General features: G+C 34.4%; 1 protein-coding gene across 22 annotated transcripts in view; it reads left to right on the plus strand.

Moving 5' to 3' along the window:
• Window positions 1-20018, plus strand: part of NRXN1 (neurexin 1) — a 1113820-nt gene that overhangs the window by 967611 nt on the left and 126191 nt on the right. For 13 of the 22 annotated variants that reach the window (XM_063695881.1, XM_063695882.1, XM_019021142.4 and 10 more), the window contains 2 exons: window positions 10099-10188; window positions 11552-11871. In XM_063695881.1, coding sequence (XP_063551951.1) covers window positions 10099-10188; window positions 11552-11871 — 410 coding nt within the window. The remainder of the gene's footprint in view (window positions 1-10098; window positions 10189-11551; window positions 11872-20018) is intronic. The other 9 variants (XM_019021155.4, XM_055377879.2, XM_063695886.1 and 6 more) reach the window with 1 other exon arrangement.

Consider the following 20018-nt stretch of genomic DNA (forward strand, 5'->3'; position numbering starts at 1 on the left):
AAAGCTACTCAATACATTATTTTCTTATTTTCTGGTGGTCCTTTGTTTTCTTTAGTTTCTTTACCTACAGACCACTTTCACACGGAAAAACTGGATTTCCCAGCATGCATGAAACTTAATTGTAGCCTTACTGTAGCCTTACTTACTGGTAGTCCTGCTGTCTGACAAAAACCATCCTTTGATTCTGGTAGTGTGTGTTCATCATTCAGTGAGGTCTTAAAAGTCCAGAAGACAATCCAAGCCCCTCGCTGCTCTTTATCAGCCACGAATCAGGCAAACTCTAGAAGCCCTCTGCCCTCAAGTTACAAAGGCTAGAAGATCCATAACTTCTACTACCTGATTTTATAAGCTTCAACTTTGTATCATTTTTACCTTGGTTAAATGAATGTTGCTTTCTTTACAAGGCATCGATGTATTTATTGATGAACTTTGGAAGTAAATGCTCCTTGGAGGGTTAACATTTCAGTTTAGTAAAAGATTCAATTTAGTAAAAGATTAATACGATGTGAAGAGGAACCAGAGTATCAACATTTCAATTCATTTGAAAGAATTTACCACTAAAATTCATCTAGAAAATATAGTCTTGGAGATGATACATATTTTGAAGGTTCCTCGAGTCCAAGACTGTTTCTTGTACACAGTCATTAGAGAATTGAAGCACTTGCAGAAATTTCCCCCCGACCAAATCAAAGATTGGCATGATCAGCTCTCTACAAAATTTAAAAAAAAAAAGAAGATCCCACGTGGTATTAATTTTTCTGCTAATGTGTATGCACCACAGTAGAGCTCACCTCAGACTATAAATCATTGACTTGTAATTAATCATAAAAATAAGATTTAAAAGATTTGTCCTATTGTGTACTACAATGGCAAATTCAAAATTGATGAAAGATAAGCAGAGTTACTGAGTCATTTTATATATATATGAATCAGTAATTATATATATTATATATAGAGACACGTATTTTTATCTCTATTTAGTTTAGTGTCTAGTAAACTGAATAAACTAAATAGACACACACACATATGTAATTAGTGGACACTAAATGGTCAAGAAGAAAAAAGGAAATTTGACGTCCAAGCAAAATTTACTATAACGTTTTGCAAAGTTCTATTCCTCTCACAATCCAATGGTGTTTGTGACTATATATATATATATGTAAGTGGACACTAACAATCTCACTGCCTTATGGATCTTGAACAAGAAATACCACTATATTATCATGCAAAAAATTACCTCAAGTGGTATTTTTTGCATAACTGTATGGGTTCAGTTTTCATTTAGAAATTACTTAACAAGCAATTACTATGTGCTCACCATTGTGTTATACATAAGGCATACAGCATTGAACAAGATAGACATGGCTCCTGCTCACAAGGAATCTAGAATCTAGAATCAATTACATGAACTTATTTGATCATGATTATAGATATTGCTACTAAGTATTTTAAGAATGCATAGTGGAAGAATTCATTAAGTAGAGTAATTTGGTGGAGCAGTAGGGGACACGGGGAATGCTTCCTTGAGAAATGTATAAGCTGATATTTAAAAAAGAAAAAATTTAGCCAGCCTCAGATGTGTGTGTGTGTGTGTGTATGTTGAGGTGGGCAGAGATGTTGAGTACACAGGGATGCAAGAAATTCGCAATGCAAAGGAGAATGTCGGGTTCAAAGTGGATTGGCTTAGCTAAAGGAATTGAAAAAATTACAAAGTGACTAATTTAAAGAGTCAGAGAAAAGTAGTTCAAGATGAAACTGGAGTAAGCTGGAGCCAATTAGATATGTGTATTTGTTATGTACACATTTTAATGATGTAGGAAATAAAGTAATATGTAAGACAAATGTTTTATTAGAATAGCTATATTTTTCAAAAGTTTGTTTCTCAAAAGGTGTCGATATTCAAAATCTATTTATTTGGAACATTATCAGCCAAGTGAGGCATTATGGTATTTGTATGGTCTGTATGACAACAATACACATTGCATTCAGTTGAAAATTACGTGATTATGCTGCACTTAGAATCAGAATATGTTTACAAAACTATTACTTTGCCTTCTGGGCCTAGATATATCAAAATGTCTTGTTCTCATTTAAAAATCAGTCTATACACAGGTTACTAATCTTCTCTTGCGGTATAGATGACTTTCAGAATCCTTTTGTGTTTCTTTTCCCAATGTTAAAAACTCAAGAAATAAGAAGCCTTCCAAAGAAGCAAGTCTCTTTTTGTTCTTGTTATTTTTATTTTCATATTATTCTGCGCAAATGTTTGGTTCATAGCATTGTTTTTCTTTATTTTTTCCCCATAGATATTAATATGTCATATCAAATGCTGACACTTTTATTTCTGAGGAGAAATTACACAAGAGTGAAGAACTAAAATGAAAGGAGAAAAACTATATGTCAGTGATGTTCATATAGCTTGTCTCTACTGACCGATAGTTGTAACAATATGATTAAAATTGTATTTATCTTTGTTCTCTGAGTCACACCATGAAATTTAACTCCAAGTCAAGGATTTGAGTTTTATTGCTTTGTGCTGCTTACCTTGATTCTTTGTAATTACTCTCATTTCCTGGAAGTCTGCTTGTTCATATAGAATAAATAGACTAAAATGTGACTAAATATTGTTACATGGTATTTTTGTCCATTTGGGCAATTATAATAAAATATTATTAACTGAGTGGCTTAAAAACAATAAAAGTTTATTTCTTTCAATTGGGAAGACTAGGAAGTACAAGATTCCATTTCTAGTGAGGGCTTGCTTCATTGTTCACAGGTGAACATCTTTTCATTGTATCCTCGTATCACAGAAGGAGGGAAGGGAGTTTTCTGGAGCCTCTTTTATAAGGGCACTAATCCCATTCATGAGAGCTCTTTCCTCATGACCTAATCAGCTCCCAAAGGTTTTACCTCCTGACGCTATCATATTTGGAATTAGTTTTCAATAGATCAATTTTGGGAGATACAAACATTCAGTCTATATAAATAGGCAAATAAAATTATCTGGGATTTAATCAAAATAGAGGGTATACATTCCAAATATAAGCCATCAGATTTTCCTTTGAATTCTTCACCCCAGGAAACTTGTTTGAAGTATTAATGATATTTAATACCTTACAATGACATTTAATACCTTACAATTAGAGATTGTACCTTGTTGCAATGGCATTACTACAGGGATTGGGGGGAAGGGAGTCTTTCCTCCTGTCAAAAACACTTAATTCTTTTTGAAATTCAAAGGAAAATAAAACCAAATTTTACATGCAGTTTCATTGCTTGAAAATTACTTCGGCAGAGGCATGTATGTTGTCACTGACATTTTCAGTGAAGGTACCAACAGATCAAACCACAAAATTAACTGGAGGAAAAAGAAATCAAAGGAAAATCCTATCCTGCTTTTATCATGGGAAAAGTGTGAGACTAAATTGTTATCTTTTAACTATTCAATGAGAAGCTCTGCTTTTATAAATCAAGCCTATTTGCTCAGCATGTTGCTATAGTAGAGTTTTATGCTTTTAGAAAAAGATGAAATTACTTTTGGACCCTTTTTATAACCCGGAATGTATAGATCTTTGAAAAGTGGGTCATTTATTGCTTTGTCCTTACCTCTGATTTAGAATACTTGAAGGTAAAAATGTCTTCTTCGAAAGATTCAACTTTGTTTTGATTTGAATTTTCAGGGACATTCCACTTGTTTTTCATCTCACCTATCAGCTTAAGCCCGCTTACACTGACCATTCACAAATGCTGTATGTAAAGCTTCTATATCCCATCATATTTGATATTAGATCCTGAACCTTTCCAAAGAAAAGAAAAGGTCATTGGAAATTATTTTTGCCTTTGACCTTTCCCAGTCAAATGGTTTATATCCTTTATATTGCATGTAAGGTCTAGATGTATATTGAACTATGGACAGTATTAAATATAATCAACAAAATCATGCAAAGCTACTGAATGATATTTTACAAGTAAATATCACCATGAATTTGTAAAGAAATAAAATACATCTTGAGAAATTATTTAAAATAATATACTTCCATTACCCCTTTTAGTATGCAACATTTTTATGAAAATCATGAGGTAAAGGAAAAATATAGGCCTAGTCGCTGGAGAACCTAAACATTCTGAACTATTTTATACCTAATGGTGGAAGGATTTGGGGAATCATCTATTAAAAAGACATTGTTGCTGTACTTTATTTAGATGTGTCTTCACAATGTTTCCATTTTCATACTGCTTTGAAGAAATACTGGAGACTGGGTGATTTATAAAGAAAAAGAGGTTTAATGCATTCACAGTTACATATGGCTGGGGAGGCCTCACATTCATGTCAGAAAGACGAAGGAGGAGCAAAGGCATGTCTTACATGGTGGCAGGCAAGAGAGCATGTGCAGGGGAACTGCCTTTATGAAACCATGAGGTCTCATGACACTTATTCACTATATGAGAACACCATGAGAAAAACCTGTCCCCATGATTCAATTACCTCCCCCTGGGTGTCTCCCATGACACATGGGGATTATGGGAGCTAGAATTCAAGATGAGATTTGGGTGGGGACACAGCCAAACCATATCCCTGGCCCCTCCCAAATCTCATGTCCTCACATTTCAAAATCAATTATGCCTTCCCAGCAGTTTCCCAAAGTCTTAACTCATTTCAGCATTAACTCAAAAGTCAACAGTCCAAAGTCTCATCTGAGACAAGGCAAATCCTTTCTGCCTATGAGCCTATAAAATCAAAAGCAAGGTAGGTACTTCCTAGATTCCGTGGGGGTGCAGGCATTGGGTAAATATATCTGTTCCAAATGGGAGAAATTGGCCAAAACGAAGGGTCTACAGGCCCCATGCAAATCTGAAATACAGTGGGGCAGTCAAATCTTAAAGCTCCAAAATGATCTCCTTTGACTCCATGTTTTACATCCAGGTCATGCTGATGTAAGAGGAAGGTTCTCATGGTCTTGGGCAGCTCTGCCTCTGTGGCTTTGCAGGGTACAGCCGCTTCCCTCCTGGCTGCTTTCATGGGCTGATGTTAAGTGTCTGTGGCTTTTCCAGGTGCATGTTGGAAGCTGTCAGTGGATCTACCATTCTGGTGTCTGGAGGACAGTGGCCCTCTTCTCACAGCTCCACTAGGTAGTGCCCCAGTGGAGACTCTGTGTGGGGGCTCCCACTCACGTTTTCTTTCTGCACTGCCCTAGCAGAAGTTCTCCATGAGGGTTCTGTCCCTGCAGCACACCTCTGCCTGGACATTCAGGTGTTTTCATACATCCTCTGAAATCTAGGTAGAGGTTTCCAAACCTCAATACTTAACTTCTGTGCACCCACAGGCTCAACACTACATGTAAGCCACCAAGGTTTGGGGCTTGCACCCTCTGAAGCAACGACCTGAGCTGTACATTTGCCCCTTTTAGCCACAGCTAGGATGCAAGACACCTGAGTCCTGAGACTGCACAAACAGCAAGACCCAGGGCTCAGCCCACAAAAACATTTTTTTCCTCCTAGGCCTCCTGGCTTGTGATAGGAAGTGCTGTTGTGAAGATGTCTGACATGCTCTGGAGACATTTTCCTCATTGTCCTGGCAGTTAACCTTTGGGTCCTCATTACCTATGCAAATTTCTTCAGCTGGCTTGAATTTCTCCTCAGGACAAGGGTTTTTCTTTTCTATTGCATTGTCAGGCTGAAAATTTTCTGAACTTTTATGCTCTGCTTCCATTTTAAACATAAGTTCCAATTCCAAACTGTATCTTTATAAATGAATAAAACTGAATGCTTTTAAGAGCACACAAGTCACGTCTTGAACACTTTGCTGCTTAGAAGTTTCTTTCACCAGATACTCTAAATCATCTCTCTCAAGTTCAATGTTCCACTGATCTGTAGAGCAGGGATAAAATGCTGCCAGTCTCTTTGCTAAAACATAGCAACAATTTCCTTTGCTCCAGTTCCCAATAAGTTCCTCATCTCCATATGAGACCACCTCAGCCTAGACTTTTTGGTCAACATCATTCAACAAGTCTCTAGGAAGCTCCAAATTATCCCACATCTTCCTGTCTTTGTCTGAGCCCTCCAAACTGTTACATCCTCTGCCTGTTACCCAGTTCCAAAGTCAATTCCACATTTTCAGGTATCTTAATAACAGTACTCCGCTTTACCAGTACTAATTTACTATATTAGTCTATTTTCATACTGCTGTGAAGAAATACCCAAGACTGGGTAATTTATAAAGAAAAACAGGTTTAATGGACTCACAATTCCACATGGTTGGGAGGCCTCACAACCATGGCAGAAGGTGAAGGAGGAGCAAAGTCATGTCTTACTTGGTGACAGGCAAGAGACCATCTGCAGGGGAACTGCCATTTATAAAACCATCAGGTCTTGTGAGACTTATTTACTCTCATGAGAACAGCATGGGAAAAACCCACCCCCATAATTCAATTACATCCCACTGGGTCTGTCCTGCCACTTGTAGGGATTATGGGAGCGACAATCCAAGATGAGATTTGGGTGGAGAGACAGCTAAACCATATCACAATGTATCTGCATATAATTCTGCAGCAGAAAAGTCATTAGTTTTTTATTCTAATAGGAGAACAAAGTCATTAGTTTTTTATTCTAGTAGGAGAACAAAGAATTTAGAGAATAAAGTAGGCATATATTGAATTGAATAAGCACCATCTGATTTTCCATTCATTACCCATACAAGAATAAAGTCTGTCCTGTAATTAAAAAGTTCTTCAGTTTAAAACAGTGCTCACTGAATTAGTAGGCATCTGATATTCTGGGGTAGTAGGAAGATATGACCCCCTTGTGTGGCTACCTTTCTTATATATTATCACATATTTTCATAACTTGTGTCTACTGCCTATTCGATTTTCTAAATTGTTTTATTGTTGTTGTTAGGTGACCTCTGTTAATCATTGGGAATTCAGTGTTTATGTTCTTGCTTTAGCTGAGTCTCAGCAAGGATCTCCAAAGCTTCTGTTGACTTACATCATACTGTCATACTATATCAATCACACAATTATTTTATTAGTACTAGTCAAATGTTTGAGGACAAATTCTAGGTATGTATGTGTGAATGTATTTATGTGTTTATGTGATCTTTTTAAAAGTCATTAAAATAATCTATAAAGCTTTGATTTTTCTCTACCTGTCTTGTTTAGACTTTTTTCCCCAACCTTTCCCTACTAATAATAACTATGTTTACCAATTTTGTGACATGGGGAATTTATTATTAAACAAATAATGAACTGATTGTAGAGGTGTTCAAATCAGTGACAATTCATCAAAAAATAAAATTATAAGTGAGGTTTATGGTGTTTCCTTTGGAAAGTGCAAAGGGAGGCTTAGCTACAAGTGGTTTATTCTCTGGACACTAGTATTTGCTTTCTTTTTCTTTTTAATGTTGTTAGGTTGTAAGAATGTGTTAATAGTGCAACAGAAGCTACCAGAACTAAAAACAAGGTTTTCTTGACTACCTCATTCTACAGATATTCATAGGATTGTATGTGATAGGTATTGTGCAAGTAAGCAGTGAAGAAATAATAAATACTGCACATAGTAGCATAGTACTTGGCCTCATGGAGGGATATTCAGAGTTTGAAGGCAAACTATCAAATTTGCCATTACAGGTTCAATGCTTCTTTCTAAAGGGCATGTTTCAGGAGCTACAAATAATATAGTCAAGTGTCCTAATGTAACCTGATGACATCAGGGAATACCTTCTGGGGAAGCAACGTTCCTACAAAGAAGATTCCATTAATTAGTAATGGTTAGCTAATGAAAGATAGAGATGAGGTGGGAACAAGGGAGAGTATTTTCCATAAAGGAAGCTACATGTGCAAAGTCCCAGAGAGAAGAAAGAAAAGATTTGGAAGAATTGAAAGAAGTCTCATAAGGATAAAAAGAGCAGAGTGAGGCAGTGATGGCCGTGAGAGAGGACAGGGAGGTAGGAAGGGACCAGATTGTGGAAGTACTTACAAATTTCACTAAGGGTCTGAGATTTTATCCTAAGAGAAATGGGAAGGGTTATACTAGACAAGTGACATGATTAGATATTGGCTTATATGTGGAAAATGGGTGTGATTAATCACAGAGAAGATGTAGAGAGGTCTGTCAATAGACTGTAGTAGTAATTGGGCAAGAGGGATTTGCGACCTAGATTCGGATGGTGTCTGAGAGAATGTGGGTCATGCCTGATGATTGGAAGACTCTAGCATGAAAAACATGAGGAACCACCTAATCATAAAGTTGTCAGAAGTGTTATGCCAGTGTGAGTTGGTATGAGTATTGAGTGACAAATAAGACTATAGAGCAAAGGGCATGTATTTTTGAAAATATTTTGTGATTGCTTTTCAAATTACACATGTCAAACATGCTTATTATATAAAATCACTTATAAGCCAAAAACATATAATTGATCAATAATCACACTGTCCTAAAGTAATTAATATTACATTAAAAAAAATTTCCAAATATGCATATATGCAAACACACAAAAGAGAACACAAATTTTGTACACTTTTAAAAAATGAAGACAGGGTTGGAATTTTGTACCATTTGTGTCCTTTTAAAAAAATTATTAGTTTAACAAAACTATATTCCCACATTATAAAATATTATTTTACAATGTTTTAGTGATCACAGAATACAGAGAAATACATATTAATGTTTTCATTAAACTTTATATTGGCCTTGACTTTGATATTTACATTTTAAATTAAATATTAATGTGTGAAATATTTTCAGTCATATAGACATTCAGATGACAAATTGATGAGGTCTGAAAGATAGTTCTTTTCTATCTCTCCAAAAGTGTGTAATCAGTATTATGCTGGGCTTATTGTGGTAAGTATAATGTATTATAAGAGTAGCAAAAGAAAGCACTTATAAATTATTCTAAATCAGAGGAATAAAATGTAAATCTATTCATTTATCTTCTCTAACAAAATACTCCAGTCTTTTTATGCAGATAGTGCTACCATTCAACATTTCTTTCACCTCTGAGTCCTCATCTGAGCTAATGCCAAAATGTCTTAGCTTAAATTTCCATGTTAGTTAACTCTAATGGAATAGAAAATCTCTTCTTGCATTATACACAACTGAACACCGAGATGGCGTCTCAGATTCTTCCTAAGTGCTCTACAGATCAAGAAAACACTCATCTATTTGCAAGCAATATTCAAGGTCAATTTAAACAGTGTTTCTAGCAGATAATTTTTTATGCAAAGAAGCAGGGCTCTCACTTAGGTTAGATCTATGAATAGGGGCCACTGTTTGTGGCTTATATTCGTTCCTTAAGCTGTCATGCTTTTAAAGAATAACTTAATAAAAAGCAGATATTTGACTACATAAAAACATACATATAATTATTTTTTCAAATGTTATTTGCTTCAACATGTTAAGCTTTAAATGAAACTCAAGGACACTCAAATAAAGTCACTTTTGTCAAAGCCTTTTCCTGTAATAACATATCTGGATGATGAAAGATGCATTCTCTTGTGATGTCCAAGTGATTGATAAATCAATTTGTGTGAAATACACAAGAACTATTTGGACTTTGTTGTTTTCTTAAATGAGGTGAATAAGAATTTCTGTTTTCTGACTAGGAAATAAAGTATGCTAGGCCTATTTTAGATGCTTCAGTGTGCCAAATATGGTATTAAGTTTGGTGATCATAAATTATTAATCTGGAATAAGAGGTTGAATGTATTTTGAAAACTTAAACCTGTTTCACCTGAACATGTTTAACTAGTTAATAAGAAACATCAAAAAGACAAAACCCTGAGGTCAATGGTCATTTTTTGTAAAGCTATTATATGCTGTTTAAATTGGTTGTTCGGGTCTGTCTATAACATAAGTTTAATAACCTAGCTCAAATGCAGATTTCTAATTTTCAATTAACATAGGAATAATTTTGTTTGCTAAAATAAAATAAATGAATGAATGACAAGTCTGAAACATGAAATGTTCTAGGTAGAACTTTTTAAAATTCCAAATTTCAAAAAATCATGTGGCAACTGTATAGCTCAATCTTTAAGTATTAACTTTTAACCTTTGACCTTACAGATTTTAACCAATGAAATGTCTCTTTAAACTTTAAAGGAAACAATGATAACGAGCGCCTGGCGATTGCTAGACAGCGAATTCCATATCGACTTGGTCGAGTAGTTGATGAATGGCTACTCGACAAAGGTAAAAAACATTGATTAAAACTTCAAATAAAAAAATAATTTGAACATAACCAAGTAGTACTTCATTGTAACACTAATAAACATAAAAAATAAATTTTCCGTAAAACTAAATTAAAAACAACTTTAAAACAGTAAAATGTAGATAGTAATATTTGCATACCTTGTATAATAATTTCTATACATTTTTAGACGTACCAGCTGTTTAATAATCTTACCCAGTTAACTTAAGGTTAAAGGGACTGTTAAATATAATCCACTAACTCAATCTATGAGGGTACTCACAGCAAGCATTAACCCAAAATGATAAATCATTCATAGACTATATTACATGTTCCAGCCTCTAAATTATTAACTAAAATATATGTAGTTCTGATATCTTTATTATGGTCCTGAAAAAAACAAAAACTCTTTGTTTAAACTCTAGGAATCTTAAATAGTGGGCAATATGAATTGCCGGTCATAATGAAGTCCCTTTAACATTTGCAACCTTCTAAGAGGATTTGGGAACAAGCCCATATTAAAACTGAACTTAAAGTTGTGTGCATGCTTTTATGAGCAGAGGGCAATCTGCTAAAACTGGATACTCAATTTGATGATAATGGTACTGTTATTAAGGATTGCTGTTTGATGGAAATGTGCCATAATTTCTCCATCAGTTTGTGTATCATTCCTGAAGCCGCTTTTTACATCTGAAGCTATTTTTTTTTTCATTTTGTTTTGTTTTGATAGACTTGCTGAAAGCCAATCAGAAAAATATTTTTAGAATTTTTTTGTCTCTGACATGCTCGGTGTAAACCATGAATTTCTTTTCAGTGTGATTGCCGGAAAAATAGAATAATTCAAATAACAATGAATAATTGCCTTCAAAAAATAAACAGCACTAAAGAATAACATATAGATATATGTGGACATTATGTGAATTATGAAATTTTTACCATAAAATTTAAATTAGATTTCAGCTGCTATGTATTAGTTTCTGTCAGTGGTAATTTCAGAATGACAAATACTTGAAATGTTATCTTACATTTTTAAAATTTAACAATTTAGACTTAAGATGCCAACAATATAAGATCTTGATGTAAAAGGGAAAAGGGATCCACTAAAAACTGATTTGTAATACATATCTTTGATTGGTCTTTTAGCAAAAGCACTACATTTATAATAAGTTGAGAATTTACAAGTATTTGCCAATAATTATGCATTTCATGGACACCTCATTTATAAGCAATGAATTATGAGTCAAATGCCTCTCTTATAGTTTATTGCTCCCATTATTCACCCCATGAAAGATCTGTTTTATCATCCATTGTAGATATAGAGTTCACAATCAACATTTTTGCATGTATGTAATATTATTTTTACAGGGCGTCAGCTCACAATCTTCAATAGCCAAGCAACCATAATAATTGGCGGGAAAGAGCAGGGCCAGCCCTTCCAGGGCCAGCTCTCTGGGCTTTACTACAATGGCTTGAAAGTTCTGAATATGGCAGCCGAAAACGATGCCAACATCGCCATAGTGGGAAATGTGAGACTGGTTGGTGAAGTGCCTTCCTCTATGACAACTGAGTCGACAGCCACTGCCATGCAATCAGAGATGTCCACATCAATTATGGAGACTACCACGACCCTGGCTACTAGCACAGCCAGAAGAGGAAAGCCCCCGACAAAAGAACCCATTAGCCAGGTGAGCCTGTGGATTTTATTCCTTCATTTTCATCCTATATTATTTATGATAGTGGGCTTTTCTGCATATGTGTCTTTTCTAAATTGGAACATTTTTCTGATCTTAGGCACTACAGCTTCCTTTGAGACTAGCTTAACATAATGCATTCCGTTTGAATATGAAATGTGTGTATGTTGTTCATTAGAGGTTTGTGGACTTTTACAAAAGATTTTGTTTTGGTTTGTTAGATGCTAAATGATAGTCTTGATTCCATAACCCTCCTCTGGCCCAAGCTGAGTAGATTGTCTGCTAATTACATAGGATTTTCACTTTTTAGTTTAAATGAACAAGTTAATGAAATATTTGAAAACCTTGTCTGTTTAAGCTCAGCACTTCAAAATAAAATCAAGGCAAATTTAATCTTAAAAGAGATATTTTAATAGTACAATACTTCTATAGTATTTTGAAGTTTAAAGTTTTGAATTGATAGCCAGCCATGTGGCTTTCTTGGTGAATGATGGGTATACTCTTTCACTATTTATTTAAAAATAAAAAAACATTCTATTGGTTTATCTGAGCACACAAACCCAAAATATGAGGTATTTTGTATATGTGATTAATTGCCCTCACCTACAATTAACTCTAATTAGCTTATTTCAATCTTGTGCCTAAAATTTTTGAAGAATATGATTTTTAAATGTGGCATTTGCACAACTTGGAAGTATGTTATTTCAATCAGGACATAATTATTGATTGCCTACTACATTTCAGGCACTGGTTTGAATATTGGTGTTCCATCAGTGAAGAACACAGGGAAAAAAAAAAAAACCTTATTCGAAATGCTGTTAGATGCTGTTCAAATGCCATTAGATTCCTGTTGGTATTTGCAGCCTTTGTATGTATCCAGTTGTTAATTTTTTCAGAATTGTGTATTATCCTTGGTCCAAAATTAATTGTTTCATTTTGTTCTGTTTTACTGACAGTGAGTATATTCAGTAGGTGCCATTTAAAGCTTTTCCAAATACACGATCCCTACTTTTCCAGAAAAATGCATTCTGAAGAAGCAAGAATGATAATTATATTTAAATTTGCTTTTACTTCTTGCATTTGAAACAGACCTGCATCCAGTTTGGAAGGAAAATAATAGAAGGCAAATTCTGTTTGTATCAGCACCCTAAATATGAATTAACATGTTTCCCAGAAAATGAAGAAAATTGACTCTGATTTTTACTTTGAATGGAAAAGGGTGAGAGGAACAGAATAGATGAAGAGAAAATGTCCTAGAAAAGGGATGGGCAAAAAATACAAAAAATGCAAATTAAATGTAGTGTTGGGTATATTGTACCTACATGTGCACTTATTTTCATTTTTCTCTCTTTTCTTTTCTTTTCCTATTTGCATTTGGCTACAAAATAAAATGGGATGTCTTATAGGGTGTTCACAAATATATATTTATTGATCACTGTCTACATGTGCCAGATACTTTTCTAGGCATGAGGATATATTGGTAACAGCAAACAAAACCCCTGCCCTCAAGGAATATACATTTTAGTAGGACTGTTTGCCTGCAATGTGATCCTTTTGTTGATTTTCTCTCGTTAGGATTTATAAGGTTGCCAATAACATCATAGCACTTAGTTCCTTGGATAAAGACTTGTGACTTTAGAAAGATTTATGTTTGCCCAATAGCTCCATTTAACATTCTTTGCTAATGTTTCATTAATGATTTGTTACTGCTGTAGATTTATGGTTCACTTACTGATAAGCAAGTTATTACAGTAAATCTGATACAGGAAAAATGAAACAAATAAATTGATAGACTTTCCTTTATCTAAAATAATTCACAAGAGGACATTCAGAGTTAGGAATGCTTTTATGAATATAATTTGAAATAATCAGGTATTTTTCTTAGTAGTCTTGTTTTATCATTAATGAGATTACAGTTGCCAAATCTCCTATATAAACCAGGTGTGTCCCAAAAGAAGAAAATATTATCAGCATTGGTTTTATGTATTTTGTCAATTAGTAACATATATTAAGAAATATTATTTTTAAGTACAAAACAGCTGTTTCATTTGAAAGCTAAATACGTAGAAATGCAGAAATAAAGATTTATGCATTTTATAATATTAAAATGCAGAAGGTAAAGAGTTAACTGCTCATTAATTGCCAATGAAAAGAGCCTCTTTTATTATAAGCTATTACATGTTTGAAGACAGCAGCAGTTTATAGATGTAAATGATCTAATTAATTAGTGAATACTTGGTTCATTTGAGGAGATATTGACTTAAATAAAAGATTATTAGGTTCATTTAAAAATAGATATTTAAAATTGTTAGCTTTGTAATAAACCAGTGTCAGTAATTAAAGAATTTGACTTAATATGTTACAAGTATTCAGTAGTAGCAACAGTATTTTAAAGTTGGGCTAATAGGTTTTAAAATCTCTTAAGTAGTGAGATATATATATGAATACAGATAACAACATGTATGTATGGGGAAAAAACATTAGGGAAGAAAGCAATTTATTTATATTTGAGTGATGGAATAATTTGTTGAAAATTTTCCATAATTCATAATTGACTTTTCAATTGTCCTCTAAATACAGTAATATTTAAACCAGGAAGTTTAAATATGAGATAAATTTCTAATGTTAATTTCGAAACTGTAACCTTTGACCTATTTTTACAGGTTGGATGAAGCATCTTCCTTTAAATGTTGTCCATAGTGGCCATATCCGCCTGCTTTTATCAACTGTCTTACTAAATTGTGTATCAGAAAGGGTCATTTCATTTTTCAAAAGCCACACTGGACTGTTTTCTCAATCAAAGTGCATTTTTCTCAGTGATAACACTGAGCCACTTAAGCTACAATGGCAATGTACCTTGGGGTGATTGCATGTTTTAAAACTATGGAAACAGATTTTTGGTCAGGCAGAATTAAATTGGACTCATTTCAAATAGATGAGATGAGGTTTGTTCAGCCATCCTGCAGGGATAGTAATAGGGAAGAAATGTATTTCAGTTTTCACAGACTCAGAGAATATAGTAGTGTTCATCAAAATATCCTCCATAAAGTCCTGTTTGTATTCCTACTTAAAGTAAATATCCTTTTAAAAGTAAAAAAAAAAAAAAAAAAAGTTTTGCTTTGAATGATAATCAATTTTCAGCCCAATGTTTACTTTAGGAAGATGTGATTTATATCAAGAAATAATAGGGACATTTACCAAAACTTCTGATCGAATTGTTCCTTTTTAATGTGAATATGACAATATTGATAGTACTTTTTATGTGGATTACATAAAATTTATAAAATTCATTTTACTTGGAATATTTAATTTTTAAATGTTTCCATAAGGCCTCCTCATTTTATGAAACTTTCCAGAAGGCTAATCTCAGAAAGCAAATATTCACAAAAACTATTGGTGGTATAAAGTTCTTGGAGATTCTGAGAGCTTCTTGGCATGTGGCAGGAGTATCGTGCAACTTTTTTGGCTGCTAAATGTTCCCCCTCTTCTAATTAAACTTGCAATGTCTTATGAGATGAGTACATGTAAGCCAACATGAAGAGGACACTTCCTTCCTTTGCCTGTCCACAAAGAAAGGAAAATTGAACTGTGCTGTTTCTTTTACGATCAAGCTTGTGACATCATTTCTGGAATGTTCTTTATAGCACATTTTACGATCTTTTTGTTCTTTCCTTTGAGAATATTTTACAAGCTACATACATACTATAGAGAATACATACATACTGTAGAGAGATTGTAGTATAATGGAAAGAGCATGATGAACGAGGAGACCTGGTTTCCACTTTCAACACAACCACCTACCTCGTCATGTGACTTGGACAACTTGGGTCACATCATTGTACTTTGGCCTTGCTGCCTCTGTAAAATAAGTAGGTTGAACTAGGAAACTCTTAAGTTGTACTCAGCTCTAAGATTTCTTTGATTCTAGTGATGATGCTCTTAATTAGGTCTTCTCATGATTATTTACCAAAACATAGATTTCACCTCTGTCTTCCATCATGTGGCCATGCAGCCCAGTTGGCCTGGATAGTACCTGTGCATACCTGATGTTCTGTGTAATTATTAATAGTATATTTTTGACTCTCAAAAGTATGCCATTTGGTCTATAAATTATATTATACTCTACTTTTGCAGCATATCCAAAATTTACCTTTGCAAGAAAAGCATACTTCATAAGAATAATACATATTATGTCCTGTTCTTTATATTCAGAGCAAAATTTGTCTGTGGCATCCTTGCCTGGTTTTTAGAATCCATAACCTTTTTTATTTTCTTTTCATCTTGTTTCAACAATGTTGAGAAAAGAGAGAGAATAAAATTTTGAGAGATTCTGGTTTTTGACTATAGTTTGCAACTCTTGGGAAGAAATTAAATTATAAAGTGAGACAGAATCAGTAAATATGAGTGAAATGTATTGGAGCAGTTCCATGGTTTCAGTTAGGCATTTTTTCAGGGTGGAGTTAGCAAACCTACTCAAGGAAAGGAACTATTGAGAGTTCAAGAAATATCATTGGTAGATTGTAAGAGACATTCATTTCACATATGAGAGACATCCTATTAAAGTCAGTGGCATTTGATTCCCAGTTGGGTTTTCTGAAAAAGAACCCAATTAATGTTTATGCAAGAAAAGAATGTTTGAATATATTGGACACTTCTGTTGCTTGCTTGGAGGCTTTGGAGGTACTCATGAAAAATGAATATTATTTGTTTGAAAAATGTAAGCAGAATTCACACACATTTCCTTGAAAAATATTTAGAGCTAACAAAATACATTTTGCAACTTCAAAGAACAAAATTTTATTTTTATTAAAAATATTAATTAACCTTAGCTGTAGCTTTGCTATAAAAAAATAATAGCATTACTTATAATTATATATGTTCCTGATAACCACTGTGCATTTAAAAAATACTGGTGACATGAATAATTAATTTATTTTCCCTAGTCCAATCATTCTTCTGAATTCACTTAAATTAATGTACATTTTTACAGCAAATTTTAGTGCATATTTCAAAGAAAAACACTTTGGTGTATATTTTAAAATATATACAAAGGCATGTTCTCCTGAACTTAATGGTGCCTGGTGAGAAGAGTGTAATGTATTGTAATTTTAAATGTGTGTAAGCAACAGTTATTCAGACTTTGTTTTTCTCCTCTCATTACTGGCAAGAAAAAGTACTAGAGTAATGCATTTTAAAGGATTTTTTTTAAGTTCTGCATGGTGCATTTTCTTTGGGGTCTGGAGGTTTTACTAGATGACAAAATGCTCTATTGGTAGATGCAAGCTTGGTTTTGAGATGTCTTCTCACAAAGCTAGTCCGAGATAAATATATTCATATACCCATTCATTCATTCACTTAACCAAGTTTGATGAGCACTTGCTATATCTCAGGTACCTTTCTACTACCTTTCTAGTCTGTAGAAATACAGCATTGAACAAAATTAGACTTTTCTGCACCGAACTTATGTTCTAGTTGGAGAAGATGGGCAATAGACAAGAAAACGAATAATGTGGGATGTCAAAGGCTGCAGGAAAAAAGAAAAAAAAATCAGAGGAAGGAAGAGGGGGATGCCTGTGTGTGGAAGGGAACCATGAAATGGAAATCTCTTTTGAATGGATGTGCATAAAGTATTCGAGATGTAGGTATCAATTTCATAAAACTTTGGTATATTAATCTTCAGGTGTTTCTTCAGACCCAGAAGGACTGCACCCTGTATGGATAGTGCCACTGGCAGCATTAGCTTTCTTAGGAAACTGGAAGCCAGAGAAAAGTTCAAAAGCAACACCAAGATATACTTTACCTGCTCCTAACCTCTAGAAGGACCTGGACTCTGTGGTCCTCTGGCTTCTAATAAATATTTTGCTAATTAAATCGGAAGTGTAATCATATCCTGCAGAACATATATATATGTGTGTTCCTCAGACATGTATATATATGTCTGAGGAAGAGATGGAAACTCAAAAAGTACAACTTGGTATTATTATTCCTCTTCAAAAAGGAGAAAATTGAGGCATAGAAAAGCTAACTTACCCAAGGCTATGCTGCCCACTTTTTTTCAGGATACATTGAGGTGATCTATATTCTGCTCTTACGTATTGCCTTTATTCAGAATCTCATCACCTCCTGCTTTCTCATAGTCTTAACCACCTCCATTGTGATCTCCACCCAACTGTCAGACTATCCTTTTGAAAATGCAAATACAATCATATTGTTCCCTTCCTTAATGCATCCATATACATTCTATGTGATAGACTGAAAAGTTTAGCCCTCAGAAATGGGAACCATTTGTCCAAGGTCACACAGTAAGTGTTTGAGTCGTGAGTGAAGTTTAGTTTTGTATCATGTATTACTCCTTCTAATAGTATCTATTTAGGCATTGCCTATAAATATGGTTCCATGCTGGACACCTAACATGATCAGATGATGAGGCCCTGCGTTCTGGGAGTCTAAGGTCTGAAAGCTTGTGTGGGATGTTGGGGCACTATGCATAGTGGTCAAGGGCATTGACTCCAGAAGCCAAAATGCCCACCTATATCCCAGCATTGTGTTTACCACATACTAGCTGTGAGTTACTTAGACCTCAGTTTCCTACCTCATAAATTTATTGTGAGGATTATAGGAGTCAAGAGTATAGGAACCATATGAAATGATGGCCACTTCACCAGTTTTTAACTATAAAAAATAGAAATTTCATATGTTCATCTTAAAATATAAAGAAATGTTCAAAGTACCTGTCACAGGTGAGCACCATACATCTGAAAGTCATGTCTGAGAAGCATTCTTCAGGTACACACTGTAAATTAAAGCATCTTTCTTACCTTTAAAGCTATTTTCTCTGCCCTTGAAGAGTAGCTGTGAATTTATGTTTCTTCAGCAGCACATCAATTGTGTGGCATGTACCAAGCTGAATTCTCTGTTGAATGAAGCAGCACCATTCCCCTAAGGGATGTATGTATGGGAAGCAAGGGGCAGTGGAGGGCAGGTAATAACACAAAGAGAGAGTTATCGTGAGGTCCCTGAGCACTACACACACTGCAATGCTAGGACAGTCCTGGACAACGAAGAGCTGTCCAAGGATTCCCATAACTTGCGCTGTTTTATGCAACCTCCCCTACTTCCTCACCAACTTCGAATTATTGTTGACTGAGCACTCAGGAAGTTTCTTGTGTCTGTTCCCCAGTTGTCACACACAGAAGGTAATTCATGGTGTGATACTGAATCTTGCAAATACGATTTCTGTATCTATCCTGGATAACATATTTTGATTAAGGAGCTTAAGAATTCATTATATACTCATTTTTCAACTTGAGAATGAAAAACTTCAAGTACTTCCAGCTGTGAGTTAGACTAGATTGGGCTCATGATTCTCGATATCTCTTTTGATATATTCTGTATCAGTATTGGAGATATTGAATGAAGTCTGTGTACCTAGTCGATACATGACAGTGATTTCAGTGGGAATTTTCTCAGGACTGGTGAAGTTGGCACTTCCTCTAAAATGTCTAGTCTCAGTGGTAGGACAAAGGAATATCTTTTTATTAAATAATTAGTTCTTGTCTAAGTAGCAAGAATATAACCTAGTTTAATTGTCTTAGTTTTTATCAGCTCTACAAATTGTTCTGTAATACTTTGTGAACTTCTGATTTTCAATACATACCTATGTTTGTATTACACCTGTTGATTTATTCATCTCTTACATATAATAATCATTGTCTGTGAGGGGAAGGAGGAAGGAAAAGTACAAAAATTAGCCGGGCATGGTGGCACGCGCCTGAAGTCCCAGCTACTTGGGAGGCTGAGGCAGAAGGATTGCTTAACCTGGGCGGAGGCGGAGGTTGCAGTGAGCCAAGATCATGCCACTGCACTCCAGCTTGGGCAACAGAGTGACACTCTGTCTCAAAACAAAAAAGATAATTTTGTGTATACAAGTGTATGTGTGTGTTAACCATACTTGCTATTCTCCTTCATGATATATGTAAACATTAAGCGTGTTCAAAAAACTAAGTCAATATTAGTTTTAAATCTCTATGTTAATTTCTTACATGTTTTATCATCTAGAGCCTATGTTAGTTTTTTTTGTTTTTTTGTTTTTTTGTTGGTATCGCTGAAAAGTTCTCCAGCAATAAAAAATACATTAACAC

Source organism: Gorilla gorilla, chromosome 12 (assembly GCF_029281585.2).
Source record: "Gorilla gorilla gorilla isolate KB3781 chromosome 12, NHGRI_mGorGor1-v2.1_pri, whole genome shotgun sequence".
In the NCBI taxonomy this organism is placed as follows: Eukaryota; Metazoa; Chordata; class Mammalia; order Primates; family Hominidae; genus Gorilla; species Gorilla gorilla.